Source organism: Planococcus citri, chromosome 3, assembly GCF_950023065.1.
Source record: "Planococcus citri chromosome 3, ihPlaCitr1.1, whole genome shotgun sequence".
NCBI classification, from domain to species: domain Eukaryota; kingdom Metazoa; phylum Arthropoda; class Insecta; order Hemiptera; family Pseudococcidae; genus Planococcus; species Planococcus citri.
Window position 1 is genome coordinate 68,014,342 of NC_088679.1, and position 27,966 is coordinate 68,042,307.

Below are 27,966 nucleotides of genomic sequence, written 5' to 3' on the forward strand. Positions count from 1 at the left end.
AGATAATTCAACAAAAATTTCCCCGCAATTGATTATAATACTGAAGTAGGTTTTAAAACCCGAATCCAATTACAAAAGATATCTAATTTTTTCACTATGATTCAGATCAGTGGAAATGAATAATATAATATATATTAAACCAGAACTGATTTTTGCTTCAGTTTTAATGCATTACTGTTCGCGGTATTATCCAATTTTGCGGAGTGTTTTGAAAAAAAATATGATACGGGTAAGTGAACGATTTTTACCTACCTACCTATTGTTAGTTAATTAATCGTAGTGGTATTATGAAGTGTTTGGGTTCGTAATTATTTGTAAGTGGGGTGAAATTTTTTCAATGTAAAAAAAAAGAAGACTTTCAGCTTTAGACAAAGCTCCCTGAGGCTAAGGAGGGATTCATTCGAGTAGGAGATCTTATAAAATCATAATTTTGAGGGAAATGGGTTAGGTAGGTATCTGTGCAGTGTGCACTACCTATACTTTGAGTGGAAGGAATAAAGACTGAAGCTCATCTTTTGAATTGAAGTCAAGTTTCGTTTGTTTCCAACTTATTTAATACATATTTGAAATATTTTGAATAAAATTCCAAGTGTTTATTATTTTAATTTTCGTAAAAAAAAATTGAAAATAAAATTTGAAGATAATTTTGCTTTTTTTTCAACAAACTGAAAAGGGAACCTCGCCCGATTTAGCCCGATTCTTTTTCAATTTTTAAAAGTAGGTAAAAAGAACCGCTACGTTAGTTTACTAAAAAAGTTATAGCGGCCCAATTGCAAAATTACGGATCCCAAAGGATTTCAAAGGTCTTAAAATTCAAATTTTTGGCCAATATGGGGTACCTATTTATTGGGACACGAATTTTCAAAAAAATAGCCCAAAAATGTTCGAAAAATGTGATTGGGCCATCAGAACTTTGAGAAACGTCTTTTCTAGTCACGAGTCTTATTTCCTGGAGTTTTCGCGCAATTTCGATTCTACGCATGCAAAAAAAAATTTCAAGGGCTCAAAATTTTCAAAAAATTTCTCAAAAATAGTCGAAAAATGAGATTAGGCAGCTGTATCTTCTGGAATCATCTTTTCTAGTCACAAGTTGAGTTTTTTGTGGTTTTGGCGCGATTTCGAGTCTGCAAATTAGAAAAAGCTCTATGGGGCCAAAATTTTCAAAAAAATGCCCAAAAATGGTCGAAAAATGCAATTGAGCTACTTCAACTTTTAAAAATGTCTGAAACTCGACTTGTGTCTAGAAAAGTCGAATTCTGAAGTTGAAGCAGTCAAATCGGTTTTTCGATCATTTTTAGGCAATTTTTTGAAAATGGGTCCTAAAAAATACACTTTTTGGATGCTCAGACCAGAAATTGCGCCAGTATTCCAGGAAGCAAGATTTGTGACAATGAAAAGACGATTCTCAAAGTTAATTGTAGTGACTCAATCAAATTTTTCGACCATTTGGGAAACTTTTTGAAAATTTGGGCCCAAAAACTGTTTTTGATTTTTTGAGGCTTGATATTTCCTGGGAATTACCTACTATTTTACTGTTTTAGGCATATTTTTCCATTCTTATTGGTAGAAGTAGCCACAAATTGAAATTTTGAAAGCTTTGGTCCCCTGTTTGGGCTACATGGTTTTGCTAAAATTTTATTCAGCTCATTTTTAGTCATCTATGGTAGGCAATATTTTTAAATATCATGTAAAATTGTTCACAGATCAATCAAATAAAAGTATTAGCTGCCGCTTTAATACTAGCTCAACATATACACGCTCTACCAAAAAACTTAGTTGTTCCAAGTAAGCAAAAATCGTCCATTCACTAATTTCAAAATCCAACAAAATACCTACCTACCTACTTACTCAAAATTAACCTATCTTAATTATTCACAGCTACCAAGTGGTGTGGCAAAGGAAACATCGCTAAGGATTACGACGACCTCGGCATGTCCTTCGAAACAGACAGTTGTTGTAGGGCTCACGATCATTGTGCAGAAAGTATCGAAGGAGGTGGAAGTAAATATGGTTTACAAAACGACGCTACAACTACAAGGTAAGGCTGGCAACTGCATAACAGAATACGCGAATGCTTAATTTTTTAACAAGTTCATTGACCGATTCGACTGACGTTTGCTCTTTTACAGATCTCATTGCGATTGCGATCTCAGATTTTTCAGATGTCTCAGCGAAATAGGGAGTAAATTTTCTAGAATAATACGATTTCAATATTTTCACACGTTGCAGATGAAGTGTTATCGATTTGAGTATCCTATTGTGAGATGTTCGAGAGCAATTGGGTGAGTAATTGATGCTATTGAATCGGTCTATAGGCCTAAATCTGAACGTAATAATTCGAATATGTTTTTAATATCATTGATTTTTTTTTCGGTTGTAGGAAGAAAAATCACGAGCAATGTCAAGAATATATCGTTGATATTAAAAAACCACAAATTTGGCAATGGTTCGATAATGCTCTTAGTGATAGGAGAGCTTTGTAACTGAAAATTGTGAAAATTAACGATAATTTTTCAAGTCGTTGGCTTTAAATCAAATCTGTGATATTAATTTTAAAAATGTTTATTTATTGTTGAATTGAATTGAAAAATAAAAATTATTTACAATATAATTAGCATCTTATTACATACAAGCATAAAATATTCAGTAAGGCATATGAACTGACATTAAATTCTGAACACAGATAAAATGAAATAACTCAGTCTCAAAATGAATCGATGTTACCGGCTCCAAAATAGATTTTCTACACAATATCACAGAGTATTTTTACTCAATTTTCTACAAGAAAGTTATCATACGACCCAGTCGTTGAGATTACAACTAAGAAATATCAACACAAACTAGGAAACCAAATCGATTTCGGTCTAGTAGCAGAAATTTCAAGCATTTCTGACTCCGATTTTTCGCCAAAAATTTGAAAAATATCTTTCAACGTACAACTTTTGAGGTTAAACCTGGAAAAACTCGCGCCCATCCATACAGAAGAAATATCGCTATTGGATGTAAATTGATCCCGAAGAGATTCCTCAGTATCAACTAAGACACTAACCAATCCAGGCTTAGTTTTGAATAAATTTTCCAATTCGGTAGCAAGAGTAGGAAATTCTTCATTCTTTAGAATCCCCACTATGACGGTATTGCCGAACATGAGTGCGGCGGATATGACAAATAGTAGCTCGCCTACTCCTTTTCCATGAGCTAAAATAGCTATTACGCCAAGCGGCTCGTTACGACTAACGATTTGGAAGCCTTTCTCGTGAAAAGATTGCTCGTACACTTTATCGGTTGTATATGAAACCCATTCCTTGATGGAATCGATACCAAACCGCCACAAAAAATAGAGTTTTTCATCGCTAATTCTGGAAAAGACATTACTGTTATTATATTATAATTCAAAACGAAGCATTTCCGTTTTTTTGTTTTTACTTTTTTAAACGCGTTTGCCAAACGTTTTCCATCAGGATAGAAACATTACGTAAGAAAGAAGCTCTAGATGACTCGTCTAATTTGTGCCAGGTTGCGAATGCAGAAAGAGATTGTTTCACTACTGGCGAGATATCTTTTCTGGAAGTATAATATAATTGATAATTATTTTTCAAAGTCAATCGTCGACTAATATACCTACGTAAGTTACGAAATTTTTAAACATGTTTTACAAACTTGGGAAACGTTGAACTTTCATATCTGCGCATTGAACGTGGGTCAAATATTTTCTGGTTGCGGAAAGTATCAAAAAATCCTACAAAAATGATTAAAATAAGTATTTCGACAAGTACGATACACAAAATGCCAATAGCATCAGCACCCACCTCGTTTTCCAGTAAATGTTCCATACCCAGAACTCCACGAAGTAAATGGAACCACTGGACTAAATCGATTCGCGCTATTGACCCAAACTGTTCCGTACTAAGGAAAAAAATCATAAATAAACGACCGAAAATTCTTTCTTTCTCAGCTAAATGAACCTACTTTTAATTTGTACGGCAAAGACATCATTTCTAGAGCATCGTTGGTCCATACAGAAGCACCTATACCACCGCTGAAAGAATTAGCAAGGGAAAGAGCTTCTTGCATTGTTCGAATTGGAATAATGGAAATTACACGATGACAAGTAGATTTCTCTTCGTCAGAAATTGTGGGTAAGGTTACAGCAGCATCGTCGTTTATTAAAAATACACATTTCAGAAATCGATGAATTAACTCAACAACCTGTTCGAAAATATGTATTAAAAAAACTGTCAGAAATTTGTGAAAAACAAAAAAAAAAAAAATTACCAACATACCTTTACTCCATGATCTTTTTTCTCTCTTAGAAATTTTTCAAGTCTTTGATCTACTCCAGAACTGCGTTGGTTCCAATTATACGAAGCATTACGATTATTTACAACAAACTCTAAACATTTCACAAATTTTTCGTAACAAGGTTCTTCAACGTAAATCACATTAGGAAACCAGAATACCTGAAATTTTAAAAAAAAATGAAGCCTCATCTTGCAAATTCGGTTAAAAATTGAATACAACGAACCTCATTGGATTGAGTGCAAGAAACAATGTTGTCAACTGCGGAATCAATGTCAGCAGATTTCAGTACAATTATTGGGTTTGGAGAATTCTTCTTCAATATAACTGTTGATAAAGCAAAAAGAATGAATTTTTCCATTTTTAACTAGTATTCTGTATTCATTGATTTAAAAAATTTACTTTTACTAAACCGAAATTGACAGTTGTTTAGGATTTCAGCAGGTATCACACCAAAAATGTCCAAATCATGAGGTGTAAGTAAGGGAAGAGACCTTTCATCGAAATGCGGCACAACATTAACAATCCCTTTAGGTAATCTATCAACATACACGTATACAAATGTTAGAAATACATCAGATAATACTGATCAAATTCCAAAAAATAAATGCCTCACCCGGCTTCGATAAGTATAGCAGCGAAACAAACAGAAATCGCGGAATATTTCGAATTAACGAATAAATACGTTGATAATTTTCCAGAAGCGATGGGTGCAGCTGTTAATAAACTCAACGTAGTGAATATAGGACAATCGTCTAAGATCATGCCGTGAAAACCTACGAAGGAAATTAATTAGGAACACGAGCAGCTGAATCAGACGAGCAAAAACGTACACATCAATTTGAAAAATCGTACCTTGCATAGTCGTTGAATCCACAAAGTCATCTCCTATATCTGATGATTTATTCACTTTTATTTTACGCGATAGACAAGATTGAAACGCAAACATCTCAGAGCAGAACTGTATGTCTTTTTCGATTTCGGAATCAGTCTGATGAATTCTATTTCTTGCTATATTCACCAATACAGTTTTCTTTTCAATGATAACTTCACTTATCCTGTATAAATTGCAACGTGAAGGTAGTAAAAAGTATACAATATAACGAATATGGTAAATATTAGTCATGCCTACCTTCCCAATACATCGGGATAATCTTTCCAAGGCTTTTCAGACAATATGGTGACTTTCTCGATGAATTTCTCTTCCGGTAGATCAACAAGTGCTCCATCAATGAAACACTGAGTGTGACTGCGGTTTTGATCCAATTTATTAATGATCTATATGAAAATAATGAAGGAAATGAGTGAATAATCAATATTTAATTAAAATCTTACGATGATACACAAATTTCGTAACTGTAGAGTTGAAAATACTTACATTTTCTAGTTCCATTGCTGCTTCGTTAGGTAATAAAGAGTAGAGGTGTCTGAAATGATTGGACTGTTGATGCTAAATGACTTTCAAATTCTGAAGTTCATTCCTCTTAATCTTCACTCGATAGATATGAAAGGATTATGAAATATTTACGATTAATGAACCGATGCACAAAATGGAAAATGAACTTTCAACTTTGACCAAAAAGGAAGTGGAAAGTGGAAGTGTTTTGAGAAGTTTGAACCGGCTTGTTTACATTCCGAATTCAGTCTTTCGAATTCAATCCTGGATAGAGATGTTTGTTTTGTTGAATTGGATCAATGTTGTATCTTTGTTTTTTACATCAAAAATTCATAAAATGGATTAATTATTAATAATTATCAAATTTTAAAACAAGAAAGTTTTCGATTATATGAATTTTGTGCAGAAATTCATTCTTTATTAACAAAAAAAGAGTTTATAATGTCGTGTTTCATTTTCCCAGTTTCAAGTTTTGCTTTTCATTATCCAGTAAAACGATCACATTGTTGTTGTTTTGTTTTTTGGCAAAAATATGATAAGAAAACAAAAATATTGAACTTGGAATCATCGAATTATTTTGTAAATTGTAATTATTTCCAGAAAAATTACCTCATTAATCGTCCGTAAATTATTCAAGATTCAAGTCACGCATATTTATTGACTGTTTGTCTTCAAAAGTCTGCAGACTTGAGATAGTTCCAACAGCTTAGTCCTTGGTGATTACTATTTTTCAATCCTAATGGAGGTATGAATCGAACTAACTTCTTTAATTATTTGTTAAGCTACGTCGTGTATGAACTTTGATGAATTATAACCACAAATGCCATGATTTCAGGAAATAAAGAAATTTTTGCAGCAAATAATGCACCGCGTTGATGGACTTTATTACATTGTGATCAGTGATAAAGACGGAGTTCCCTTCATTAAAAGTAAAATTTTCGAGTAATATATGATCATTATTTTGACTGCGATTACTTTATACAACGATGTATTTATTTTGTTGCAGTGAGTTCTCAAAATGCTCCTGATATCGGATCAAGATTATATTTATTCTCGAATTTTGGTATCGTGGCCGAACAAGCTAGCAAGTTAGATGTTGGCAGGACGATTTCTATAACGTCGGTTCATTCAAATTACCAAGTATGAGATTTGAAAATGTATTTGGTGAAATTATTTCTCCGTAGACTTTATCATAATGTTGAAATACTTACAGGTTGTTCAAATATACAGTTTGCCTCTTACCATCACGTTCGTCGCTGATGCTGATGCCAATACCGGATACATTCAGAGTTTAGAAAGCCAGTTAGAACCTTTATTGATAGATTTGAAAGAAATAGTACATGAAAGGCATGAAATGAAATAATGTATTTGTAAATTTTATGATATTTTTAATGTTCTATTTATCCATTTGTTTTGTTACCTATACCTACCTTTCTCTTGTACGAGTGTAAATATTTAGTTGGTGTGTTACATATGTAATTATCATGATTATTATACTGTATATTTCTTTTGTATTGAAATTATTTTAATCATCATGTTGGAAAATAGAATGATTAGTTACATTGCAGAAGTATTGTTGAACAGTATAAAGTTTTCAATTTTTTGATCTTCTGGTTTAATTGTAAATTGAATCAATTGCTGATTTCAAGAGAATTTTCTTTCGAGATGGTAAATTTGCGATAAAGTTCAACTGATTGCAGAAAATTTTCCAAAATTGATTATCGTTTTCAATTTTTAAAATTCAAAAATTGTGATTAAATCATAAGAAAACTCTGAACCTGGAGAGTAAAGAGAGAAGAATCAGAATCTAAAATCGAAATTCGAAAAACTTATATGCCTGGTGTTATCAAAATGTCCCCACTTTTTGCCAAATTTTAAAGAAAAGGGTACTAATTTCTATAAAATTTTTGAAAATGTCCCATTTTTCTACCCTACCAGTAAACACGAGAAAAAGGATACTTGCGCATTTTGCCAAAAACAGAAAAAAGTGCTGCTGCTCATGAAATGAGTTTCAAAAAAGTCCTGCGAGAAAAGTAATCAAAATACTTACCAATAATAATAATTGATTTTAATTTTAATTCAAAATCAATAATTTGAATAATCGAATTAAAACTTCCATATCTTCATTGAAAAAAAAGTATACTTAGGCCTAGGTAAGTATAGGTACCTACCTCATAATTTTATTTCATCTCTTCTTCAGCCAATTTTTTCAGAACGTAATTTTTTTTCTAAATTTTTCAACGTATAAAGCACGAGCGGCCAATCATCTCATTTTTGAAACTTTCGTATAAATCAGGACTTTTTTTCGAACTTCATGGACAAATGAGGGACTTTGAGGACTTTTTTGTCAAAATTTCAAAATTCGAAAAATGATTATTAAAAAGTTTCAAAAATTTCCTCGAATTTTATACCAAAAAAAAAACGTCAGAGTCCGTGCGCATGCGCATAGCAAGGACACACTGCTGCCTCGAGACACCTGTGTTTTTCTTAGTTTTTATCAAAAGTTCACTAGAATCTGCAAGAGATCAATTTTTGGATTTTCTTTCACTCAATTTGATGCTTTGTGAAACATTTTCCTTTCAAGATTCAAAAAACATTGATTTTACCAAGTGATTCTTGCAGTGCTACATCAGCTTTATCAACATGAACAACTTTGATGATAAGGTGTTCTTCAAAGTTCGAGAATTCCTGAAAAAGTATCCTCGATTCAGCTTTGTAAGTACCTACTTCCATTTGTATTTGAAGTAAATAAAACGAATTTTAATCATGTCGATTTATATAACCGATCTTAATTTATTTCAGCTACTTCCCCATTTGCCCATTTACATAGGCGCTTCTTTCGTTCTATTTGCTTTTGGATTACACAAAGTTCTGGATCCACTACCAAACAACGATTTACCAGTAAAGGCAGAAAAAGTTAAGGATTCTAAATCAGCACTAGTTAATTTTTTTAGTTCATAACCTTTGCTTTTTCATTTGTATATGTTTAGTTACTTACTCGTTTTGTAAATAAAAATCTGTTATTATACTATAACGTTGTGTTCAACTTCTTTCATTCGACCAGTCATGTACCTACTGGTAAAGATGCCCAAACTGGAGTTTGAACACAGTCACGTTCTGGTTGAGATGACCAAACTGGAGTTTGAACCACAATCAATTAAAATAGCCAAATTGTACCACTACTTCAGTTTGCAGACAGAATGTATCCCTAAAGTGTGGTGAAATCGTAAATCCGTTAAAAATAATACCACAGAGACGTTTTCCATTTCTACACAAAAAATAAATAACTTTCTCGCATATCGGTAAATTAGCTTTGTAATTGCTACTACGATCATAATATTACAATATCGAAGCTATATAGAAACGTTCAACAACCATTTCCATTCGTTTTTCGCAGAAGTAAAGAAAGAAGTAATATCTCGGATCACATCATTTCAATACGCAATTGAATGATATATTATGAATAGGTGACATCTATGTACAAAATAACGAATTCAAGCAAATCTAGTAATAAACAACGTAATTTCATTAATGATGTTTCGATGATCCAGGTGGGTGGACGAAGCTTTTGGTCGCATAGGAATCATCGGATGGATCACCAGGCATTCTGTATTCCGGGGCTTGAGAAGGGATGTGTACTCCCGAAATATTAACCAACTGAAAGAATCGGATGGTTAGATAATAAATGAGGAGAAATATTCAATACGTTAACTTTAATTCTTACTTTGAAATCCTTATCTCTGTATTTCTCCCAGTTACCTTTACCAGTGATAGGGTCAATTCCGTCAGGATTTGTCAACCATGTACGTAAGCTAAACCAAGTGGCAAGAGCGACTCCAGCAGCACAACAGGCGTACATGGGCCATAACTGAAATAAATACGGATATAATTAATGATCATTGGCGTTAATCTAAATTATCAATCGTTAAAATACTAACCCCGGGTGTTTTCTTCAGTGTTTTAGGGGTCATACCGTACATCATATTTGCTTCTAACCATTTACTTAAATTACCCATGACTATATCGATTACAACTACGAATTAATTAACTTTTCTATAAGATAATTCGAAAATAACGCCGAGGAACTCAAGTTTAAAAAGATTATTGCTCAAGATATCAAAGTGATGAGAGGAATTTAACTTCCATGATAAAAAAAATTATAACGACCACAAAGGACAAAAAGGTCATTCTGCCTAGTGATAAAAATGTGTATTATGATGAAATTTTAACGAATATTCAGTTAGCGATCCTAGCGGATTAATGGTAAACTTCAACAAATCGACCTTTTCGAAACAAAAACACCGGGTGCGATGTGTAAGTGTGTTAGGCGCACGCCGCCTTTCGATAAACAATCCTTTTACTCATGCAATTCGGTTTTCCATCGTTCATTCAAAACGGCGTTTATGTTTAGATTTTTGTAATTATTGTCTACCGGCAATTACTTATTTTGAAAACTTGTTGTATATACTATACACGTTGTGAGTTGTGTTGTAGCTTTGTGCAATTTTAATACTTTATTTTAATTTTCTTGTACCACTAACAGTAAATCCGCGTGAACAATGGCTGACGGCAGTAAAGGAAAGGTCGGTAAAGTATACTTAAAGTAATACATATATCCTCGTGCAACAATTCCGAACTACATGTAGAATACATGATTAAAACACCGCGGTGTTTTTGCCTAATATTGCACCATAATTCGCTCATCATTGTGTGATGACTTATGAACAGGATGACATTTTGCTAATGCTAACGTTCTAATGTTTTCGTCTTTTGATGATTGTTGCAGGAAGTTGAACACATCAATTTGAAAGTTCTAGGACAAGATAACGCTATTGTACAATTTAAAATCAAGAAACATACGCCCCTTAAGAAACTGATGAACGCTTACTGCGACCGAGTGGTAAGGATACCTTCGATATTTTTATTCATCGAGTCAGCTCATTTGATACTTTTTCCATCTTGTGCCATTGTACATTTTGAAACCTTAGAGCACGCTGTTGCATGCATTTCTGTCGGTTTTCCCTGTCTATTGTTGTGTCTGTATCTCTTTTTGTTTACTTCACCCAATCCGCCGGTTAGGACTTACTGTGGTGTTTTGCATCGGAAAATGCAGCTCTTGTATCCTCAAACATGGTTTAAATATTTGAAAATACTGACGTAATGGTGTTTTTGCAGGGATTAGCCATGGCAACTGTACGATTTAGATTCGATGGTCAAGCTATTAATGAAACCGATACTCCCTTATCGTTGGAAATGGAAGAAGGAGACACAATAGAAGTGTACCAGCAACAGACTGGCGGAAGCTCATATTTTGCCTAATTTAAGACCTTTTCTTTATTTTTGTAATATTAAAAAGTTGAATTGTAATCGACATATTATTTTTTCCGTTTTCCGCTTTACATTAATTGGTATGTACATTTTATAAACAATAAATAATTAAGTGATTATCTAACAACTTTTTTGTATGCGTTGTAATGTAACGTGTGTTTGTAACACATTTAACTATTAATGAAATATGTGGCTTCGACGGTGAAACGTCAATTTTTTGAGCTTAATTAATTTACAGTCGTCCTTCAGTTTTGTTTACAATTTGATAAAAAAAAAATCAGCTCGTGATTAGCTTTGAAAATTTTTCAATTTTGGTACGAATTCGTCTTTTTAAAATGTTTTAAATTCATCGGTTAAAATTGCACGTAGAAGTACTTCATTTTTGTCATTTCGAATTCTGATACAAAGGTTGAAGATCATTTTAAGCATACCCAGATTACTGTTCGAGAGCTCCCTTTCCGTATACGTTTTGGAGAATCGTCGAGATGGGTGAATTCTGAACGTAATTTATCTTCTTTTCGCTCAACTGTAACTTGACAATTTACGTCGTCGAGTAATGATCTTATTGTGATATTTTTATCGTGTTCAGTCTTCCGTAGGTGGTCTTTATCTTGCTGTGGGAAACTGATAGGCGAATTCTTCGTGGTACCCTGTTCTAGAGGTAATGATATTATCGCAACAGAAAGTTTCACGTTGCAATATGTAGTCGAGTATTCTTTTATAATATTTTGTATCCTTGTAAAGATGGTTTCGTTGACAGATGAATTCAGAGTTTTAAAAACCGATTTGCTCAACTTGAAAGAGAAAATTTCATCGATTGAATTACGAATCAAACTAATAGAAAATAAAACCAACGCGTCGAAGAATCATGTAATATTACCAGAGCTGCATTCGTACGTGAAATCAGCATGTTGCCTCGAAAATGACACAAATGCAGCTGTCTACAACGTGGAGAATTCCCCGACATCGGCATTCGCTCCGCAGCAACAAGATTTAGATAAAAAAACTAGAAATATAATCGAAGAGCTCATGTGGGAAAGTACATTGTCGAAAGCTGTGCTTCAAGTTCGAGAAAATTTCAAAGATGGGTACTCCAGGGAGATGTTTCTACGTTACTCGTTCGAGTTGGTTTTAGAAAAAGATGAACAATATCGCAAAATGATAGGTACCTTGTTTGGACACCTTCTTACACAAAACGTCATCAATCAAACCAATATTTTCAACTCGTTATGCTCAGTTTTAATGGTGATCGAGAATTCGAGCAATTATAATACTCAAATGTGGCAAAACCTGAGTGAAATCTTACTACCTATCATTTTAGAAAGCCATATAAAACTTTTCCAATTGCAACGTAAAGCTCAAGCGATACTGAAACAGGAGTACTATCGAGAGTTCATCAACTACTTGGTAACTTCGATAGAAGAAAATAAAAAGCAGAAATTGAAACCAGATTCGAACAGAGCTCCTGTGATTAATCACGTATCTCACACCGTACCCTTAATTCCATCTAATGTTGAAATTATTAGAACTAAATCAGCAGAAGATACGAGGAACAATACGAAAATGAATTTTGTAAACGCCATGCAAGCTGATTACGTCGACCCTACTAACTTATACGACGACGACAGATATTCGAAATGTAAAATGTCGATGGATGCTGACGCAGCAGAGAAAGAAAACTGTAGGCATGATTTGGAGAACATATTGCAAGATTTTTTAGACGACGATAACATGGACAACGCTGCTCGTAGGATTGAAAAATTACACATCAATTACGACGTTAAAACCATCATCGAAGAATTAATTTATCTAGGCTTCGAGCGAGAATCCGAATACAGATTGGCCATCGGCGCTTTACTAATCAGGATCGTATCGTGTGGTTTGACGGATTTTAAACGAATTCTAGCAACGGTTTCTAATCACGCTAGGAGTGTCGAGAAATTAATCTTGAATCCGAACACGAGAGCTAGTATTTGCGCCACATTCGCCGATATTTTATCACCCTTAATAGCTGCTGGTAAAATCGACTTGAACCAGTTAACCATCGTCGCTTCGACCATTCTTCCTGAAGAAACCAAAACCATATTCCTCTTCGTGGTCGAGAAAATATTAACCGATAGAAATTTAACCACCATCTCACATCCTGTTAAACCGCAATCTAATTTATTCAACGATAAAGTACTGAAAAGGTTGCAAAAATACTATCTAGAAAAAGGCGAACGATTGGAACCTACCAATGGTCCAGTTACCAATGGAGGAGCCGGAGCTGGTACTGGTGCCAACGAATACAACATCCCTAAACCTAGAAAACCACCTGGTTTGGTTAGATTCGATCCTCCGAAGAATGATCCAGTCATCGAGAAACAAGAAAAACCACAAAATACTGCAGAATCAGCTGAACACGATAATTTCCTCATGTTGAAACGTAAAAAATTACTGAAAGAGAGAATAGAAAACACCGGCGATAAAAGTGATATTAAAATAGAAGACTTGATAGCAGATCAAACCACCAAAAAGAATCCAGAAGCAGAAGCCGGCGACGGGCAAGGTAAAATTGCTGATCCAGCAAAAACTGAAGCTGACCTACCACCTATCAAGCAGCCTGAAAACTTGCCCTCTAGTGCTATAAAAGAAAAAATGGAAGAAATTATAGAGCATTTGATGGATACTGGGAATATGGATGAATGCATAGCTACGATCAGAGATACTTTTAACGAGTAAGTGGCTATTTTTTTGAAACATAATCTACATTTTTAGTCACTACCTACCTACATGGAATAACACTTTGAAAAAAAATTTTAAATATTTTTTGTGGATGTAAAATGAAAATTTTCATTTTGTATAGTATCACCTAGCCCTCACGCACTCTATTTATAATACCTATCCATTTACAGATGCCAGACAGATTTAGTATTTAAAGCAGCTTTCGAGTATACAAAAGGAAAAGAATCCGGATACCGAACCCAATCTGGTACTTTGATAGCTGAAGCATTCAAACACGATCCTAAACGAGTTGGTGCCCAAATAATGAATACAATTTCGCTCGAATTAGGAGATTTCGTCGATTCGCCGGATTTATGGCAAGGCATGGCTGAAATCATTTGCCCATCGATGCTCTTTGGTCTGATTCGATTTCATGATTTGAAATTGCTTCCGAAGTATTTCAAACATACTCCGTATTGTGCATCTTTATTATCTGCATTATTTGGAGAAATTTTACGCCATAAAGGGCCAGAATGGTTGGAAGAGAGTTGGAAAAGATCGAAAGTAGATTTGACCGCGTTCTTACCTAGCGAATTGGTTTCTAAATTTATTGCCGATAATAATTTGAATTTTATGTTTAAAGATGGCCAATCGACTCATTATAAAGAGAATGCATCGGAAACGTGATTATGTAAATTTGTTATCTAGTCGTAAAAATTTTTTGTTAATTTTGTTTTTAAAATTTTAATAAAATTGAAAAATAATAAAATTTAATTTAAAAATCATAATTTAGCGTTGAGAATAATGCAAACTTGTTTTGAAAAATCGATTGTTCGATTAATCGATAGACCTGCAAAAGTAGGCAGCAAAAACAGTGGTGATTCTGATTCGATGATAAAAATCGATTGATCGATGATTCGTAATTTCAAAATAATAGTTGCCAACTTGAAAACACAAAAATAATTGTTATCAATTTTTTATCATGGAAAAATGAAAATTTAAATTTGAAAAAGTTCAGTTCAACTGAATTTGAGAATTTCAACTGTAGCTTTAGATTTCGAATAGTTAATAATTGTATAGTAAATTTCACACTATTGAAAGAGTAAAATGTTCGCGAACGAAGAAAACCAAAGAAGGAAGTTCAAGAGGAGGTGAGTCCAACGTACATTACATTTTGAATTTCATTTGCTACATTTTGGTAATTCAAAATACAATGTTTTTCAGGAAACGAAGAAGAACTAACGAGAAAATGAAGACAATCATAAAAAACATCGAACAAGAAATCGAAACGCAGCTCGAAGCGAACAACGAACGAGATGATTTCGTCACCAACAACATCGAACCAATTCTAAAAGTACATTGAAATTCGCTCGTTAAAAAATACCTTCGTACAATTATAAAATAATGACGTTGATTTACTTATCGCAGGAAGTCATAATGGACGAAGATATAAAAGAAATGGTACGACGAACAATCCTGCGAGGTGATTCAGAAAGTCCTTACGAACCGAAACTAACTCGAGCTAAAATTCGGTCAGTATCTTGCATGTTCTGAATACTTACTTGAATCGAATGTATTCTAATCGAAGTAAAAATTACAGAGAATTACTCAAGGTACGTCCAGAATTATCGCTTCCAATGGTATGGCCAATTACTGCCAAAAAGGAAACAAACTTCGTTTCCGAATGTTTATCGCTCATCAATGAAAATTATTCAGAAAATTCGTCCGAAGACGAAGAATACATACCAGATGAAGAACACGAAGTAAATAAATCGTGTTGATAACGATTTAAAGTTTTATTATTCGTACTAAAGATTGAAATATGTTTACAGAATTTGAATGATCCTTCTTCGTCGTCGACTTTCAATGGGTTACAGAATACATCGATGGGAAGTACTTCAGATGCAGTTTCTTCGTATTCTAAAGATAATTCGTATTCTTTTTTTCCCGTACAAGAAGTTGGTTGATTATTTATTCTCAAATCTTTAGTGTTCGAATTCTAGAAAATTAACTTGGTAATTTTTTCTGTGAAGGAGAATATTGGTCAACGTACGAGATCAAAATTACCTTTGACGGATACGCCTTTGGAAGTTATCGAACAAGCTTTTGAGCCACCGGATATTACAGCAGATATGTACGACCTCGAATGCGATAACGAAGATTGGTTCGATTTCATACAAAACTTTCATAAACCTCTTGGTAAAGTTCATTCTTATTTTACTCCTTTTTTTTGTAATATAAATGTACTTACTGTATATCATTAACATAAATTCGATTCGATGTTTAGATAAAACCAAAGGCAACGAACCGACTGATAATGACGATGATCTGGATGATCCAGAGTATAACATCACGAACGACGTTGAAACCGGTAAGAAATTTGAAATCAGGTCATATAGCTCTTGAATTCGAATTATTCTCTAATCATACGTTAATTTTCGCAGTGGACAAAGAAGAATTACGAAAAGATCGAGGAGTCGATGTACCTCAAGAAGAAGTGCGCGATTTGATCGCTGAACTGTGGAGAGAATGTGCTCCTTCGATCGTCGTACGTTTCTGTTGACTCAATTTCTCCAGAATCGTCCCATTCTTTAAATTATTAATTACATTTTTTTTCAGGGTGACATGAGATCGAATAAAGAAGCTAGTCAACCTCAATCCGAAGATCCGAATTCGTTCAATCTCCTGAACACCAACGAAGCTCCTCTTCCTCATTCATTCGATGTTCTCAGCACAAACCAAATTCCTCCTCTAATCAATAACGCTACCACTGAAACTGCTTGCTCAAATCAGAATCCGGTCACAATTAACGACCCGAATCCCGAACACAAAGAAATACCGAAACTACTTCCAGCCCAGTGTCGTTTACTAAAACAACAATTGGCGCAACATGTGCAAATTCTTACGCAGAATTTCTTACAATTTCACAAACATCCCATTTATTATGGTTACGCTGATGTAATGAAGACTTTATTGGTAATTTCTAATTTATTTATATTTTTTTCCACGTGATCATGATCGATGGCGGATGTATTATTGATTCAATTTTATTTCAGTTCAGTATTGATAATCTATCCGGTGATAATCAACATTCGTATTTTTCCACCGTCAACTTAAAAAGCGCTGTTCGAGTCGTCAACCAATGGGAAAAATCACGTGCCAAAGTTCCCGAACCAAAACTCAACATTTTCGAGTAAGATTTTGCATTTTTTTTGTTTTGTTTTCTATACTACGTAATTGTATTTTATTTTTTCAATTTCTTCTAGACGATTTTCAAAAAGGAGGAAACCACAAATTGAGTGTTTTTCCAAAGATTTAATGAAAACAGTTACGATGAGTGATGTATTTCTGTATCCATTGTTGTTGCCTCATGTGCCTTTTTCTTCGTCCATTCAAGTCGTCAAATATAAAACGTCTATGATCGAATCTGAAGAATGGTATATCATTTTATTTAATTAAATTTGCTCAAGTGCCCAAATATGTCTACCTTTAGTTTTTTTTTTTGATAAATGCAATCTGGCAAGTCATAAATCACTTTTACTGGCTTTGAAATGAAATCAATCGTAAGTTGAGAGCATTTCGGATCTTTTGAACGCTTTATTTTCGAAAAATAAATCAAATTTTGGGGTGAAATTTCTTTTTAAAGTCGCGATTTTTTGCCCAAAAGTGTCCACTTGAAATATTCAGAACAAAATTTCACCCATTTTCGACCTGCGAAATCAATTAGAAACAGTTTTGAGCAGTTTTGCTGGAGTTAGTTTCTAGCCGTTCTAGAGCCATCAGAAAAGTCTTGCTTTCTACCAAAAATCGCAAAAATCTCGCTTTATTAACCAAAGAATTGAAAAAAAGTCTTATATTTTCAACATTGCATAAAAGTTCTGTGCTTTTTGCTGAAATTGTCAATTTTACTCATCACCAAAAATTGTCAAAAATTCTCTTTTTTTTCAAATAATTCCAAAAAGTGTTGTTTTTTTGCCAAAAATTGCTAAAATTGCAACTTATAAAAATTGAAGTGATTCCTGCCAGTTTTGAAACGTATGATTTTAGCTTTGCAACTTCCTTCGGTAACATTTTGCGAAAATTTCAACATTCAACAATTTTTTAGAGGCTCCAGAACTGCTCAAAACGGGTTGAAATCGTTTCCATTCAATTCGAAAAGTCGAAAATAGGGTCCAAAGCAAATTTTAGCTTTCTAGGTCAACTTGGTAACATTTTTTATTTTTTTTTATTTTCTTACTTTTTTTTGCAAATAATTAAACTTACCAAAATCCAAACTTGGATCTAAAATTTTTCCAATTTAACATCAAAGTGACCTTTTCTGGGTGGGTAGGGGGTCACATTTGACATTTGGGCACTTCACTATCAATAATTATTGTTACGATAATATTTTAATCATAATAAAATATTCCATAGCTTGTTGGCGTACGGTTTAGAAGCGTTCATGGGATACGTTAAACCAAAAAATGGCACGAAAAATCAAGACGAGCTGCTAAAAGAAGCAATTTCTCTAATCACTTCCCATCTACTGCCTTGTTTCACCAAAAAGTTCATATTGCAGTATATTAAGAAAAAACGAGCTGATTCGAAGCCAAATCCTATTAAAGTAAGCAACATTATACTCCAAGTTTTTTTGTTATCTTTTTTTTTTTCGTATTCTCAAATAAACGTGTATGTTTTTCCCCCTCTTCCAGCGATATTTCGAGAAGGGAAAAGCCCCTTCGTTAACGCATTATGTGATACCAGTTGTTCTTCAACCATTATTCAAGCAGCCTTCTAACCTGTTACCAGATGTTTGGGCCGAATATGTTGAAAAAAATTACTTAGTTGTAAAGATTAAGTAATAATATGTATTGTGATGAACATGTGATGGGACATGTGGATATACGCTTATTGTTTAAACTTTTTTCATTCTATCCTATTTTGTTTAATTTTTAGTAGTTCTACATGACTTTAAAAACATATGAACCAAATAAATTTTATAACGTTTTGTTTTTCGTATATTGGTTCTGTGTGTTTTGTTGAAGTTCCAGTTGGTTCACGTTTCGAATTAAAAATTCGTGGTGTTAGCGTTTCAAATTTAACGTACCTACCTACTTTATATTTCAATAATTCATTAAAATTCATTTTTGACCTCAAATTCGAGTTCAGCGACCCTTTAATTTGCATTATTCGATTCGATTTTAAAAGAAAAAAAAAAATCTTTTAAATTATTTCTATCAAAGTTGCGTAATATGTAGTTTATATTGACAAAATTTATTTATTTTCCAAAGTACCACCCATTCCCAAGGTCAAAAATACGTTTTTTCAATTTTTTTCATTCAAATCTGGGTTACCTACTTCTTAAACAAACATAAACAACTTGTCCAATGTCCATCTAACGTTTTTTTCAAGTCGTACCCGATTATACGAGTATCTAAATCTGAAGTTTTGACATCCACCGTCCACTCACCGAACAATTAGTAAGTACAAAACTAATGACGAGAGCGATTGGGGCAACGATATGTGTGTACCATATGGTATCGAATATGGCGATGTTGACTACATTTGTTCAGCAACGTTGTTTATACCTACTATTTGTAAGTATGTATACGCATAATTATGATCTTGACCTTTATTATTACGAATTCGTTGCTCTCTCTTCCTTATGAAAAGAGTATTCACTTATTACAGTGTTATACTCTAATTGCAATTCGCAGTTGTGAAAATGAATAATACTACGGGTGTGTTTTATTATAGCAGCTGTGCGCTGATTTTAATAACCTTCGTCTCATATTTCGCAGGTGAGTTTTGCTAAAAAAATACCTGTAATCGGATATGGAAGTAAAGTAGGTATTACGAATTTCAAAAATAAAATCGTTCACAAATTTGAATTACCTTTTTGAAAAATCGACCAGTGGATGCGAAATTTTCCCTATCTATTTGTAATTGCATTTATCCACAAAAAAAAAAAAAAAAAAAAAAAACTCCAAGTGGCCACGTTTACCTTGATTTAAATTGTATCAGAAGAGAACTCTATTCTGGCGCTTTTTAAAAAATAAGTCCTTTCGTAATTTCGTCTGAAAAAAACTCGATTCCAAAAAGAAAATGATTAAAAATTCTCAAATAAAATTAAGGAATTTGTTGTTTCCTTTCACGTTCTACAAGCATCCCTCTGGTTATGGATCTGTCTGTACAATTCATTATTAATATTCATGGATACGTGTAATTCAAGTACGATACCTATATACGCTATATATATTTATGTTTTCTTCAATTTTTTTTCAGTTTCTTATTCTTCGCCTGCTGTACTGGATGGATCAAAGAATGTGTTATCTAATAATACTGAGTAAGTCAGAAGGTGAAGCCTTTTTTTTTTTTTTTTTTCAATAATAGGTACTTCATTACTTAAAGCATAGGTAACATTGATCATCCTTTACCTACCTACCTACATAGATTAAATACAAATAATTTTTTTAAACGCCTGACAATGCAAACATAATTACCTACCTACGTTTTTTATTTTGTTATTAGTGGTTCCTGTGTCAAACTTCGGTCAGCACCAGACAAATCGATTACATACAAATGCAATGGAGAGTATTCGGAATATTGTACATTTGGCAGAATCGTTCCTGAACATACTGTAGTGAAAATTTCGTGTAATCCTGGCTATTTTTTATTGAACGGTGATGGCAATGAAACCACATCGGTCTGTATTGAAAATAAATGGATTCCTACGCATGTTAGATGTCACAGTAAGCCAGATTTTTTAATAAAAAGTGATCCAAATGATGAATTTATGTTTAAGTAGGTACTGGTTTAATTGAAAGCTACATTTTAACCACTTATCTAGAAATGTGTGACAGATTGTACTCCAATCAATTGAATGTCCATCTTGAGTGCTTTCAAGGAAACAAATCTATTCCATGCGTAGATAATTCATTGATATCTGGCGCGAGAGTTCGTTCTTCTTGTAAATATGCGCATAGATATGAAAATTATAAGAACACCTATCAAGAAATCAACTGTGGAGAAGATGGGAAATGGGATGCTGCGTTGATTCCTTGCATTTCAGGTAAGTAATCAAGTCTTTACTTAGCTGAATTACATAGGCATACATACATGTAACCAGCACATGTTCTAGTAGAAAACATTCAGTGGCCGCGCAATGAATTCTTATGAGTAAACGTTTTGATTTTGATATACTTGTAGGTTGCGAGAAAACCCCGGAAAGTCATTTTGAGGCACCATGGCACGTTACCATCCTGTATGATTTTGAAAAATTGCTAGGATGTTTTGGCACCATCATCAGTCCTCGGTTGATTCTAACAGGTAAACGAATATTCATTGTATGAATAATAAATCTCATCAATTAGGGATACCTACTTGAATTTTTGGAAATTGTACTAAGTAAGTAAATTGGAGTTCTTTAATTCGATCTCAATCTTATTAACATAGTATATGTATTTCAAAGAAGAATCTATAAGCATTCAAATGCATAAACTAGGTACCTACGTAAAATCCTTCAATTATCCATTGTTTTTTTGCTGCCTAGTGGAATCCTGTCTATTCTCAATCGATTTTCAGGGAGGAAATGCTAATGCAGCAGACTATTCAGTTATTGTGGCAAGATACCCCATGTACCATCGATTATATAAGGTAAAGTACGAGTATAAAAATTACCAAGTAGTTGGGTGTGTGTAAGTACTTCGATGAAAATCACACATGTGTAAGTACACAGGGTGCGCAGAAATATCGAGTACCCCAAAAAAGTTTTTTTTTATTAAATACATGGTAACGTGAAATATGTAGATGCATATGATTGGTGAAATGTTATCACATCAGTCCAACAACCAATCATGTGAAATTCATATGATTATACCTGATTTCTAAGACTTTTTTTATGCACTTTTGACAAATTGCATTCAAATTTAAATAAGATAGGTACTATCAAATGTTGATTTTTCGTGATTTAAATTTTTTTTGTTACCATTTTAACGTACTTAGGTACCTAATTTCAACATTTCTTACATTAACATATTTTTTCACGCATTTTTGGCACATTTCATAAAAATTTTATCTATATTAATTTTGTTTCTAGAACTTCTTGTTTTTATTTTTCCATTTTGTTTTCTTAAATTTGTTTCTTGTTTTTGGTTGCCAATTGGATTTTTATAGTTTTTTGTTTTGATTCAGTTTTTTCACGATCAATTTTGTTTTGAATGAAAATTTTAGATATAGGTATTTTTGTTTCTTCATTTTGTTTTCTAGAATTTCAAGTTTTTGTTTGTAGAATTTCATTTTTCATGTGGGAGTTATCACATTTTTTCCAGTTTTCATTCTGAAGTCTTTCAATTTTCAATGATGTTTGTCTGTTTTCGTTTATATTTATACTTACATATGAAGAGTGATATTCCAAAACTCGCTTTGTCCATTTTCACAACTTTTCAGGAGAGAGGAAAAACAGTTTCCCTTTAAACGGGTAAATTGGCTTTTTAGGCGAGTTTAGCACTTTATTTGGGTGGATTTATGATGTAAGAGTGTAGGTATACATTTCATCCACTAAATACTGCTGAAAAAATTTCAATAAAAATGGACAAAACGCGTTTTGGAACATTATTTTTTTTTTAAATTTTTAGTGAATTGGCTATTTAGGTGAGTTTAACACCTCATTTTGGTAGGTTGATGATGTAGGAATGTGAGATAATACTTCATCTACCAGGTACCACTGAAAACCCAACTTTGATAAAAATGGACAAAGCGAGTTTTGGAATATCACTCTTCATATGTATAGGTAAGGGTAGAGGCACCAAATATGGACCACTTTTTTTTAGAGGATTGTCATTTGGAAACTATCTACCAAATACTATCAACTGACAATACTGGCAACTCCATCAAAAAATTGCGTTTTATCCTCCTAGCGGGTAGGGGTGAAACTAAACTTTACCACAAGCATCTGATTTGCTTATTCGAATCTCGCGAGCGCGCGAGATTCAAACCAGTTATAAACCAACCAATCAGAGCGTTTTTGATAGGAGTTAGTTTCAACCCAGGCCATTCAGATCGCTTTAAATGGCGTTGCCGGTATTGTTAGTTGATAGCATTTGCCTCCACAAAGGCTTCAAATGAAGTTCCATCCTTCCATTAACACTGCACAAAACTTCAGGGGTGATTCGGGTGAAGGTCAACTTTAACCTTCAAGTATGTTTTTTTTTTATCGTTGAGTGACGAGTGTCAAAATGGCAGTTTGAAATTTTGGACGCCTAATATGGACCACCTATAAAATTTCAAAGTAAACATATGTACTTTCACATTTTTCAAAACATCATATTTATTTGTAGAGATGAACAAAAAAAAGTATTATAAGCAGTGCAGGTTAATTTTGAATATTTTCTTAATTGTTGAATTACGAGTGTCAAAGTCAAAATGACAGTTGAAAATTTTGGACGCCTAATATGGACCACCTAAAGAATTTCAAAATAAACATATTACATCATATTTATTTGTATAAATTAAATGAACAAAAAAAGTATTTTAAGCATTCCTCTTTTTAGTGGCTGTAAGAAGTGATGAAAATGAGTGAACAATTCAATATCACAGGTGGTCCTGTAGGGGGAGATTATGCATACTCTACTGCACTGTCGTGAAATATAATTAGACTGTATACCTTCTCAATATATCAAGCATAAACTGATGATAATCAATTGGGTACACTAATTACTATCTAACCTGGGTTCTAAGTAGGTAGAAAAGTAATTAATATCTCACCCTCCACTTACCAGGACCCCCTCGGACCAGAGGGTTCCATCTAGGGGTCCAGCCCTAAATACGAGACTGGGTATGAGTCAGAATAAATAACTGATAATTTGTAAACGAATTTACTCATTATTACTTATACTCTAAGTGAGGGACCCAGCCCAGGTATTATCATTGGACGAATTTAGAGTAGTGTAGGAACGAATGTACTTCAAGAATGTTTGTAATTATTTCATTACGGTGAGAAAAGATCAACAATGGTTGGTATCTCATGAAACATAATTACAATTGAAGTTGGACAAGAATTACTACATATATTCATAGCCTACCTATTCTTGTGGATTTGGGGAAAAGAGTATTTTGGTAAAAAATAAGATAAATACAGTGACGTCGCGATAAGTGAAAATTCAAGGGAAGAAAATTTTTGTTTCACTTATCAAGTTTTTCACATACGAAGGTTTCAGTTAGAGAGGTATTTTTTTGGTTAATTTTCACTTATCGAAGTTCGGATAAAAAAACCGAAAAAAATGAATTTTTATTGATTTTTTTTACAAATTGATACATGAACACCTCAAACGTATTATGAATTTATAATTTGAAAAACTGATCAATTTTTGATTGCACTTGTGCGGAACAATGTTCCACAGTTTTAATTTTAATCAAAGCAGTGAAGTGTTCATCAGGTAGATCCTCCTGCTGCTCCAAACAAAGCATGAGAAAAATAAATTCTTTTATCAAAATTAATGTTGTTCTACTTCTTAAATCACAAATTTTCCAAAACTTTTGCCCTCGCTTCATTCGGACCATTCAAGATGCTGCTTTTGAAAATGTTGAGAATATCAAAATTAAATTAAACAGAAAAATTCCAGACATACTTAATAAGTTATTTTTCACTTATAGAGGCTGAACGAGTCAGTACCTTTCAGTTAAAGAGGTATTTTCACTTATAGAGGTAAAACGCAGACAACATTTCACTTGTAGAGGTAAACGCGATAATTTTGGGATAAATCCTAGTTTCAGTTAACGAGGTAGCCTTTTTTCACTTATTGAGGTTGATTTACACGTAAAATTGGTCCAAGGTGAAGGGAAGGAGGTTTTTATTTCACTTATTGAGTTTTTTCACATATCGAGGTTTCACTTATCGCGACGCCACTGTAAAAGGATAAATACCTTGGATTTGGGGCAGACAATATAACTACCAGACCAACACTAGTAAAGTAATTAAAAATTGCTGTTTAGTGTTGTAATAATAGTATGTACTTCCGGATTAGTACACACTCTTTCTGACCCAACAAAAGGAATTGATAGGGAATATTCCGAGCCAGTAGAAAAAGAGTCCCTTTTGAGCATCATCTCTATGCTAGTTTCAGTACATTAGAATCAATGGAATCAATGTACGTGGCTAGACCTCGCACTTCCCTGGCAGTCCAAGCGTCATAGTCTTGGAGCTGACCGGAAGTTCTTAGAAACTAGCTTGAGAGAGCTTAGGGCATAAAATATGAATATGGGACGAGCTGCGGACGCAGTGGCTGCACGCAATGGTGCGCTGTGATTGGCTGGATATTAGGTCATATCTCGCGGAATTGCCCCTTTCTATGATAAGGCTCATGGCGCAAATACTTGCGTCAGGTTGGGTAATGTAACGATGTTTTTTCTCCCAATTGAGTGGTACAAAATGCATGATTTTTCTCCCACTACAGTCCATATCAGCGCACCCCTTAAAGAAGAACTTTGCACCAAAAATTTCTCTACATACTACATACCTTCATGTTTAGCAAAAACTGATCACTCCAGCAGAAACTACGTCCTTTTTTTGATATTATAAATTATAATATAAACGTCAACAACATTTAGAAAATTACACCACGTTTATATATTTCAACAAGAGTTGAAAAACACACTAAAAAAAATTTTCAGTGTCCCAAAACAATTTTTTGTAAATTTCTCAGCGAGTTTTGACTTTACAGTTATAATTTTTTGTCTCATTTGTCTTTTTGGTGAAAAATGAAAAATACATTGGAAAACTTTTTTACCTGACAGATTGCGCTAATTCCCAACGAGAACGGGCGCTGGTCCATATTGCAGACTGGTCCATATTTGGTGCCCTTACCCTTACTAAAAGGCTTCCAGTTTTGATTTTCAATTTTTTGTTTTCAGTTTTATTTTTGCATTTTTTCTTTTTTTGGTTTTTGATTCAATTTTAGTTTTTTTGTTTGTTTTGATGTCTTTCAATTTTCTTTGGTAATTGTTTTCACTTTTATTATCATCATTTCGTCTTGTTTTATTCATACATTTTTTTCATTTCTTGCTTTTCATTCCTTTTTTATTATTTCATTTTTTATTGGATTTATCAATTCCCATAATTTTTCTGTTTTCATTTTTGATTTTTTTTTTCAAACTCAATTTTTCAGTTTTATCACACATTTATTTTTTGTTCTTTTTCAAGCACATTCGTTTCATTTCACTCCAATACATTCTTCCTTTTTCTTTGGTGGGGGGAGGGGAGGCATTCATTTTTTTCTCAGTTTTTATTTCAATTAGGTACCTATCTAATACATACAGGGTGCCCAGAAATATCGAGCACCCCAAAGAAAGTTTTTCATTAAAAATATAGGTTGGCAACGTGAAATAGATGCATATGATTGGTGGAATGTTATCTCTCCAGTCCAACAACCAATCATGTGCTATCATTATTATCATTCACTGTGACCAACCAAAGTATTTTAGTAGAAAACTTTTTTAGGGGTGCTCGATATTTCTGGGCACCCTGTAATATTAATTTTCTCCCTTTCTTTCTTTGTTTTTCAATGATGAGATTTCTCATTTCTTTCTTTGATTTTTAACAAATGAGGGTGATTCTAAAGTGTTATAAAGCATGATGTTACATTTGACTGATTTGACTGATTTGACAAACATAAATTGTTGCAGGTAGCTGAATTTCAATATTTCAATCGAACCAAATTCTCCTTTAGCATAAATCGCAGCCTAAAGCCGATGATCGTTGTTTTGAAAGAAGAACTAGATTTCAATTCTTTCGTTTCACCAGCTCATATTCAGTGGGAAAATGCAAAAAGATTGGATATGTGGAATGGGACAGTAAAGGTGAACTTTTATTTTGATTTATAAATAAATGTAAAACTAGGTACCCACCTACCTAACACTTTTACCGAAATTTTCGAGTAAATTACCCATCACATTTCGTTATTCTTAGAATAAATTCAAAAAAAAAATTCACGCATCGTAAACTAGGTACCTACATATTACTTAAAACCTCTTCGACCGCAAAGTGTTGGTATGTAATTTTAAAAATTTTTATTTCTAAATATTTGGAGCTGAAAGTGAGAAAGTTCTGTTTGAGCAAAATTATCTACACAAATAAGTAGGTACTTACCTAATGATATTTTTTTTTAAATGTGTACCAATTCGTACTCAGATATGTTAGAAAGAACTTACCCCCTGTAGAACTAATTCTTTTGCACGTTTATTTTTCTCAAATATTCCGAGCTGAAGAATTATTTATGTATACCTCACCCTACATTTTGCATTCATTTCTGTAAATTTTATCGAATTTTTAAATTTAGAGTCGTATGAATAAGTAAGTAAGACTTGTACTATTCTGTTGGATACGAAATACCAAAGGTACACCTACAATGTATGTATATTCGTATTGCATTAACTTAATTTTCAGGTACCTACACTGCGGCGACTGGAATCGGGTATGTTCAGTAGTCATTTAATCAATATACTTGCTACAAAACCAATCACTAACAGCGTCAATTTCTCAAGCCATATTGCGTGTAAAGAAAGATGGGCATACCCATACTTTGCCATTTATTGGATACACAAATTAAGAAATGATACTGAAATAATCGGAATCGGTGACACTTTTTTGTACGATAAAAATTTTATGTGCCTAGAGTTTGAGAATGATTCAAGACATAAAATTGGAAGTGGCGTTGTAGTTGAAGAAAATAACTGCAATTTTATTCGAGGAATCATTGGTTTTGACTTCGATCTATCAACGTATATTTCAGCACTAAATGATACTATTGTATTCAGTAAAGACCTCCAAGCACTTGCGAATAAGTGCTCTGATGAACCGCTTCCACCAAATTTATCTACTAAGAGTGAGGAAACTTTGAAATTCTATTGTAACATGATAAGTGGTATGGCAAAAACAATAAACACAATCGGAAATGAGCTAGAAAAGCAGCCGAAAATTGCTGGATTTATCGATATAGCTGACTATGTGGGTTGGATTAAGAAGGTCCGCGATGAAATTGAGAATCAATAATATTATTTATGCAAGTAATGGGAAATCTGAAATAGGTAGGCCTACTATGTTTTCAACTAAGTATACTGAAGGGTATGAAATAATTATCTACGTAAAATTGTTTGTATGTATATATTGTATTGTTTGTAGGAATGTATTTATTACCTATCTGAATCTTGTAAATTCGTTTTGTTTTTAATAAAGAGCGTTTGAAGAATAATGATCATGATTTCAT

General features: G+C 33.3%; 8 protein-coding genes across 8 annotated transcripts; 6 read left to right on the forward strand and 2 right to left on the reverse strand.

Annotated features, from left to right (window-relative positions):
* The first annotated feature begins 28 nt into the window (after nt 1-28).
* LOC135838457 (phospholipase A2-like) lies at nt 29-2,913 on the forward strand. The gene is made up of 5 exons (XM_065354095.1): nt 29-229; nt 1,704-1,785; nt 1,879-2,038; nt 2,130-2,282; nt 2,381-2,913. Exons 1-5 carry the CDS (start codon nt 116-118, stop codon nt 2,481-2,483), a joined length of 612 nt encoding a protein of 203 aa, XP_065210167.1. The 5' UTR covers nt 29-115; the 3' UTR covers nt 2,484-2,913.
* LOC135838454 (uncharacterized) lies at nt 2,547-5,912 on the reverse strand. Its single transcript, XM_065354090.1, has 12 exons — nt 5,678-5,912; nt 5,432-5,577; nt 5,155-5,357; nt 4,916-5,075; nt 4,702-4,838; nt 4,526-4,626; nt 4,284-4,460; nt 3,970-4,209; nt 3,810-3,906; nt 3,661-3,739; nt 3,427-3,564; nt 2,547-3,359 (listed from the first exon to the last, which is right to left on the reverse strand). Exons 1-12 carry the CDS (start codon nt 5,690-5,692, stop codon nt 2,831-2,833), a joined length of 2,022 nt encoding a protein of 673 aa, XP_065210162.1. The 5' UTR covers nt 5,693-5,912; the 3' UTR covers nt 2,547-2,830.
* A 302-nt stretch (nt 5,913-6,214) lies between these two features.
* On the forward strand, nt 6,215-8,729 carry Lamtor3 (Late endosomal/lysosomal adaptor, MAPK and MTOR activator 3). Its single transcript, XM_065354096.1, has 5 exons — nt 6,215-6,440; nt 6,531-6,624; nt 6,702-6,835; nt 6,909-8,410; nt 8,498-8,729. The coding sequence occupies exons 1-4, from the start codon at nt 6,435-6,437 to the stop codon at nt 7,056-7,058; spliced, it is 384 nt and encodes a 127-aa protein (XP_065210168.1). The 5' UTR covers nt 6,215-6,434; the 3' UTR covers nt 7,059-8,410; nt 8,498-8,729.
* A 263-nt stretch (nt 8,730-8,992) lies between these two features.
* ND-MLRQ (NADH dehydrogenase (ubiquinone) MLRQ subunit) lies at nt 8,993-9,865 on the reverse strand. Its single transcript, XM_065354097.1, has 3 exons — nt 9,634-9,865; nt 9,420-9,563; nt 8,993-9,352 (listed from the first exon to the last, which is right to left on the reverse strand). Exons 1-3 carry the CDS (start codon nt 9,709-9,711, stop codon nt 9,224-9,226), a joined length of 351 nt encoding a protein of 116 aa, XP_065210169.1. The 5' UTR covers nt 9,712-9,865; the 3' UTR covers nt 8,993-9,223.
* Nucleotides 9,866-10,040: 175 nt separating this feature from the next.
* On the forward strand, nt 10,041-11,142 carry Sumo (Small ubiquitin like modifier). Its single transcript, XM_065354098.1, has 3 exons — nt 10,041-10,278; nt 10,482-10,595; nt 10,871-11,142. The coding sequence occupies exons 1-3, from the start codon at nt 10,255-10,257 to the stop codon at nt 11,012-11,014; spliced, it is 282 nt and encodes a 93-aa protein (XP_065210170.1). The 5' UTR covers nt 10,041-10,254; the 3' UTR covers nt 11,015-11,142.
* Nucleotides 11,143-11,203: 61 nt separating this feature from the next.
* LOC135840641 (uncharacterized) lies at nt 11,204-14,565 on the forward strand. Its single transcript, XM_065357266.1, has 5 exons — nt 11,204-11,224; nt 11,393-11,525; nt 11,613-11,684; nt 11,784-13,740; nt 13,918-14,565. The coding sequence occupies exons 1-5, from the start codon at nt 11,204-11,206 to the stop codon at nt 14,411-14,413; spliced, it is 2,679 nt and encodes an 892-aa protein (XP_065213338.1). The 3' UTR covers nt 14,414-14,565.
* A 130-nt stretch (nt 14,566-14,695) lies between these two features.
* On the forward strand, nt 14,696-18,724 carry mute (muscle wasted). The gene is made up of 13 exons (XM_065354093.1): nt 14,696-14,877; nt 14,951-15,080; nt 15,155-15,258; nt 15,327-15,489; nt 15,559-15,684; nt 15,760-15,925; nt 16,014-16,097; nt 16,171-16,274; nt 16,346-16,702; nt 16,783-16,919; nt 16,993-17,163; nt 18,140-18,329; nt 18,418-18,724. The coding sequence occupies exons 1-13, from the start codon at nt 14,834-14,836 to the stop codon at nt 18,565-18,567; spliced, it is 1,926 nt and encodes a 641-aa protein (XP_065210165.1). The 5' UTR covers nt 14,696-14,833; the 3' UTR covers nt 18,568-18,724.
* A 637-nt stretch (nt 18,725-19,361) lies between these two features.
* On the forward strand, nt 19,362-27,951 carry LOC135838456 (uncharacterized). The gene is made up of 8 exons (XM_065354094.1): nt 19,362-19,506; nt 19,991-20,051; nt 20,237-20,457; nt 20,556-20,777; nt 20,915-21,034; nt 21,258-21,361; nt 26,387-26,560; nt 27,147-27,951. Exons 1-8 carry the CDS (start codon nt 19,431-19,433, stop codon nt 27,750-27,752), a joined length of 1,584 nt encoding a protein of 527 aa, XP_065210166.1. The 5' UTR covers nt 19,362-19,430; the 3' UTR covers nt 27,753-27,951.
* The last annotated feature ends 15 nt before the right edge of the window (nt 27,952-27,966 follow it).

Excerpts from the sequence above, each read along its gene's own strand:
- LOC135838457 (XM_065354095.1), top strand. The coding sequence starts at position 116 with ATGAATAATATAATATATATTAAACCAGAACTGATTTTTGCTTCAGTT. Across the intron at positions 230-1,703 it reads TGAAAAAAAATATGATACGG|ATCAATCAAATAAAAGTATT; the intron begins GTAAGTGAACGA and ends AATTGTTCACAG. Across the intron at positions 2,039-2,129 it reads AACGACGCTACAACTACAAG|ATCTCATTGCGATTGCGATC; the intron begins GTAAGGCTGGCA and ends GCTCTTTTACAG.
- Sumo (XM_065354098.1), top strand. The coding sequence starts at position 10,255 with ATGGCTGACGGCAGTAAAGGAAAG. Across the intron at positions 10,279-10,481 it reads CTGACGGCAGTAAAGGAAAG|GAAGTTGAACACATCAATTT; the intron begins GTCGGTAAAGTA and ends TGATTGTTGCAG. Across the intron at positions 10,596-10,870 it reads ACGCTTACTGCGACCGAGTG|GGATTAGCCATGGCAACTGT; the intron begins GTAAGGATACCT and ends GTGTTTTTGCAG.
- ND-MLRQ (XM_065354097.1), bottom strand. The coding sequence starts at position 9,711 with ATGGGTAATTTAAGTAAATGGTTAGAAGCAAATATGATGTACGGTATG. Across the intron at positions 9,564-9,633 it reads CACTGAAGAAAACACCCGGG|TTATGGCCCATGTACGCCTG; the intron begins GTTAGTATTTTA and ends TATTTATTTCAG. Across the intron at positions 9,353-9,419 it reads ACAGAGATAAGGATTTCAAA|TTGGTTAATATTTCGGGAGT; the intron begins GTAAGAATTAAA and ends CGATTCTTTCAG.
- mute (XM_065354093.1), top strand. The coding sequence starts at position 14,834 with ATGTTCGCGAACGAAGAAAACCAAAGAAGGAAGTTCAAGAGGAG. Across the intron at positions 15,926-16,013 it reads AAACTTTCATAAACCTCTTG|ATAAAACCAAAGGCAACGAA; the intron begins GTAAAGTTCATT and ends TTCGATGTTTAG. Across the intron at positions 16,703-16,782 it reads ATGTAATGAAGACTTTATTG|TTCAGTATTGATAATCTATC; the intron begins GTAATTTCTAAT and ends ATTTTATTTCAG.
- LOC135840641 (XM_065357266.1), top strand. The coding sequence starts at position 11,204 with ATGAAATATGTGGCTTCGACG. Across the intron at positions 11,225-11,392 it reads TGAAATATGTGGCTTCGACG|AAGTACTTCATTTTTGTCAT; the intron begins GTGAAACGTCAA and ends AATTGCACGTAG. Across the intron at positions 13,741-13,917 it reads ATCAGAGATACTTTTAACGA|ATGCCAGACAGATTTAGTAT; the intron begins GTAAGTGGCTAT and ends ATCCATTTACAG.
- Lamtor3 (XM_065354096.1), top strand. Across the intron at positions 6,625-6,701 it reads CGGAGTTCCCTTCATTAAAA|TGAGTTCTCAAAATGCTCCT; the intron begins GTAAAATTTTCG and ends ATTTTGTTGCAG. Across the intron at positions 6,836-6,908 it reads CGGTTCATTCAAATTACCAA|GTTGTTCAAATATACAGTTT; the intron begins GTATGAGATTTG and ends AAATACTTACAG.
- LOC135838454 (XM_065354090.1), bottom strand. Across the intron at positions 4,461-4,525 it reads CTTGCACTCAATCCAATGAG|GTATTCTGGTTTCCTAATGT; the intron begins GTTCGTTGTATT and ends TTAAAATTTCAG. Across the intron at positions 4,210-4,283 it reads AAAAAGATCATGGAGTAAAG|GTTGTTGAGTTAATTCATCG; the intron begins GTATGTTGGTAA and ends ATTTTCGAACAG.
- LOC135838456 (XM_065354094.1), top strand. The coding sequence starts at position 19,431 with ATGAATAATACTACGGGTGTGTTTTATTATAGCAGCTGTGCGCTGATT. Across the intron at positions 19,507-19,990 it reads CTTCGTCTCATATTTCGCAG|TTTCTTATTCTTCGCCTGCT; the intron begins GTGAGTTTTGCT and ends ATTTTTTTTCAG. Across the intron at positions 26,561-27,146 it reads TGTGGAATGGGACAGTAAAG|GTACCTACACTGCGGCGACT; the intron begins GTGAACTTTTAT and ends CTTAATTTTCAG.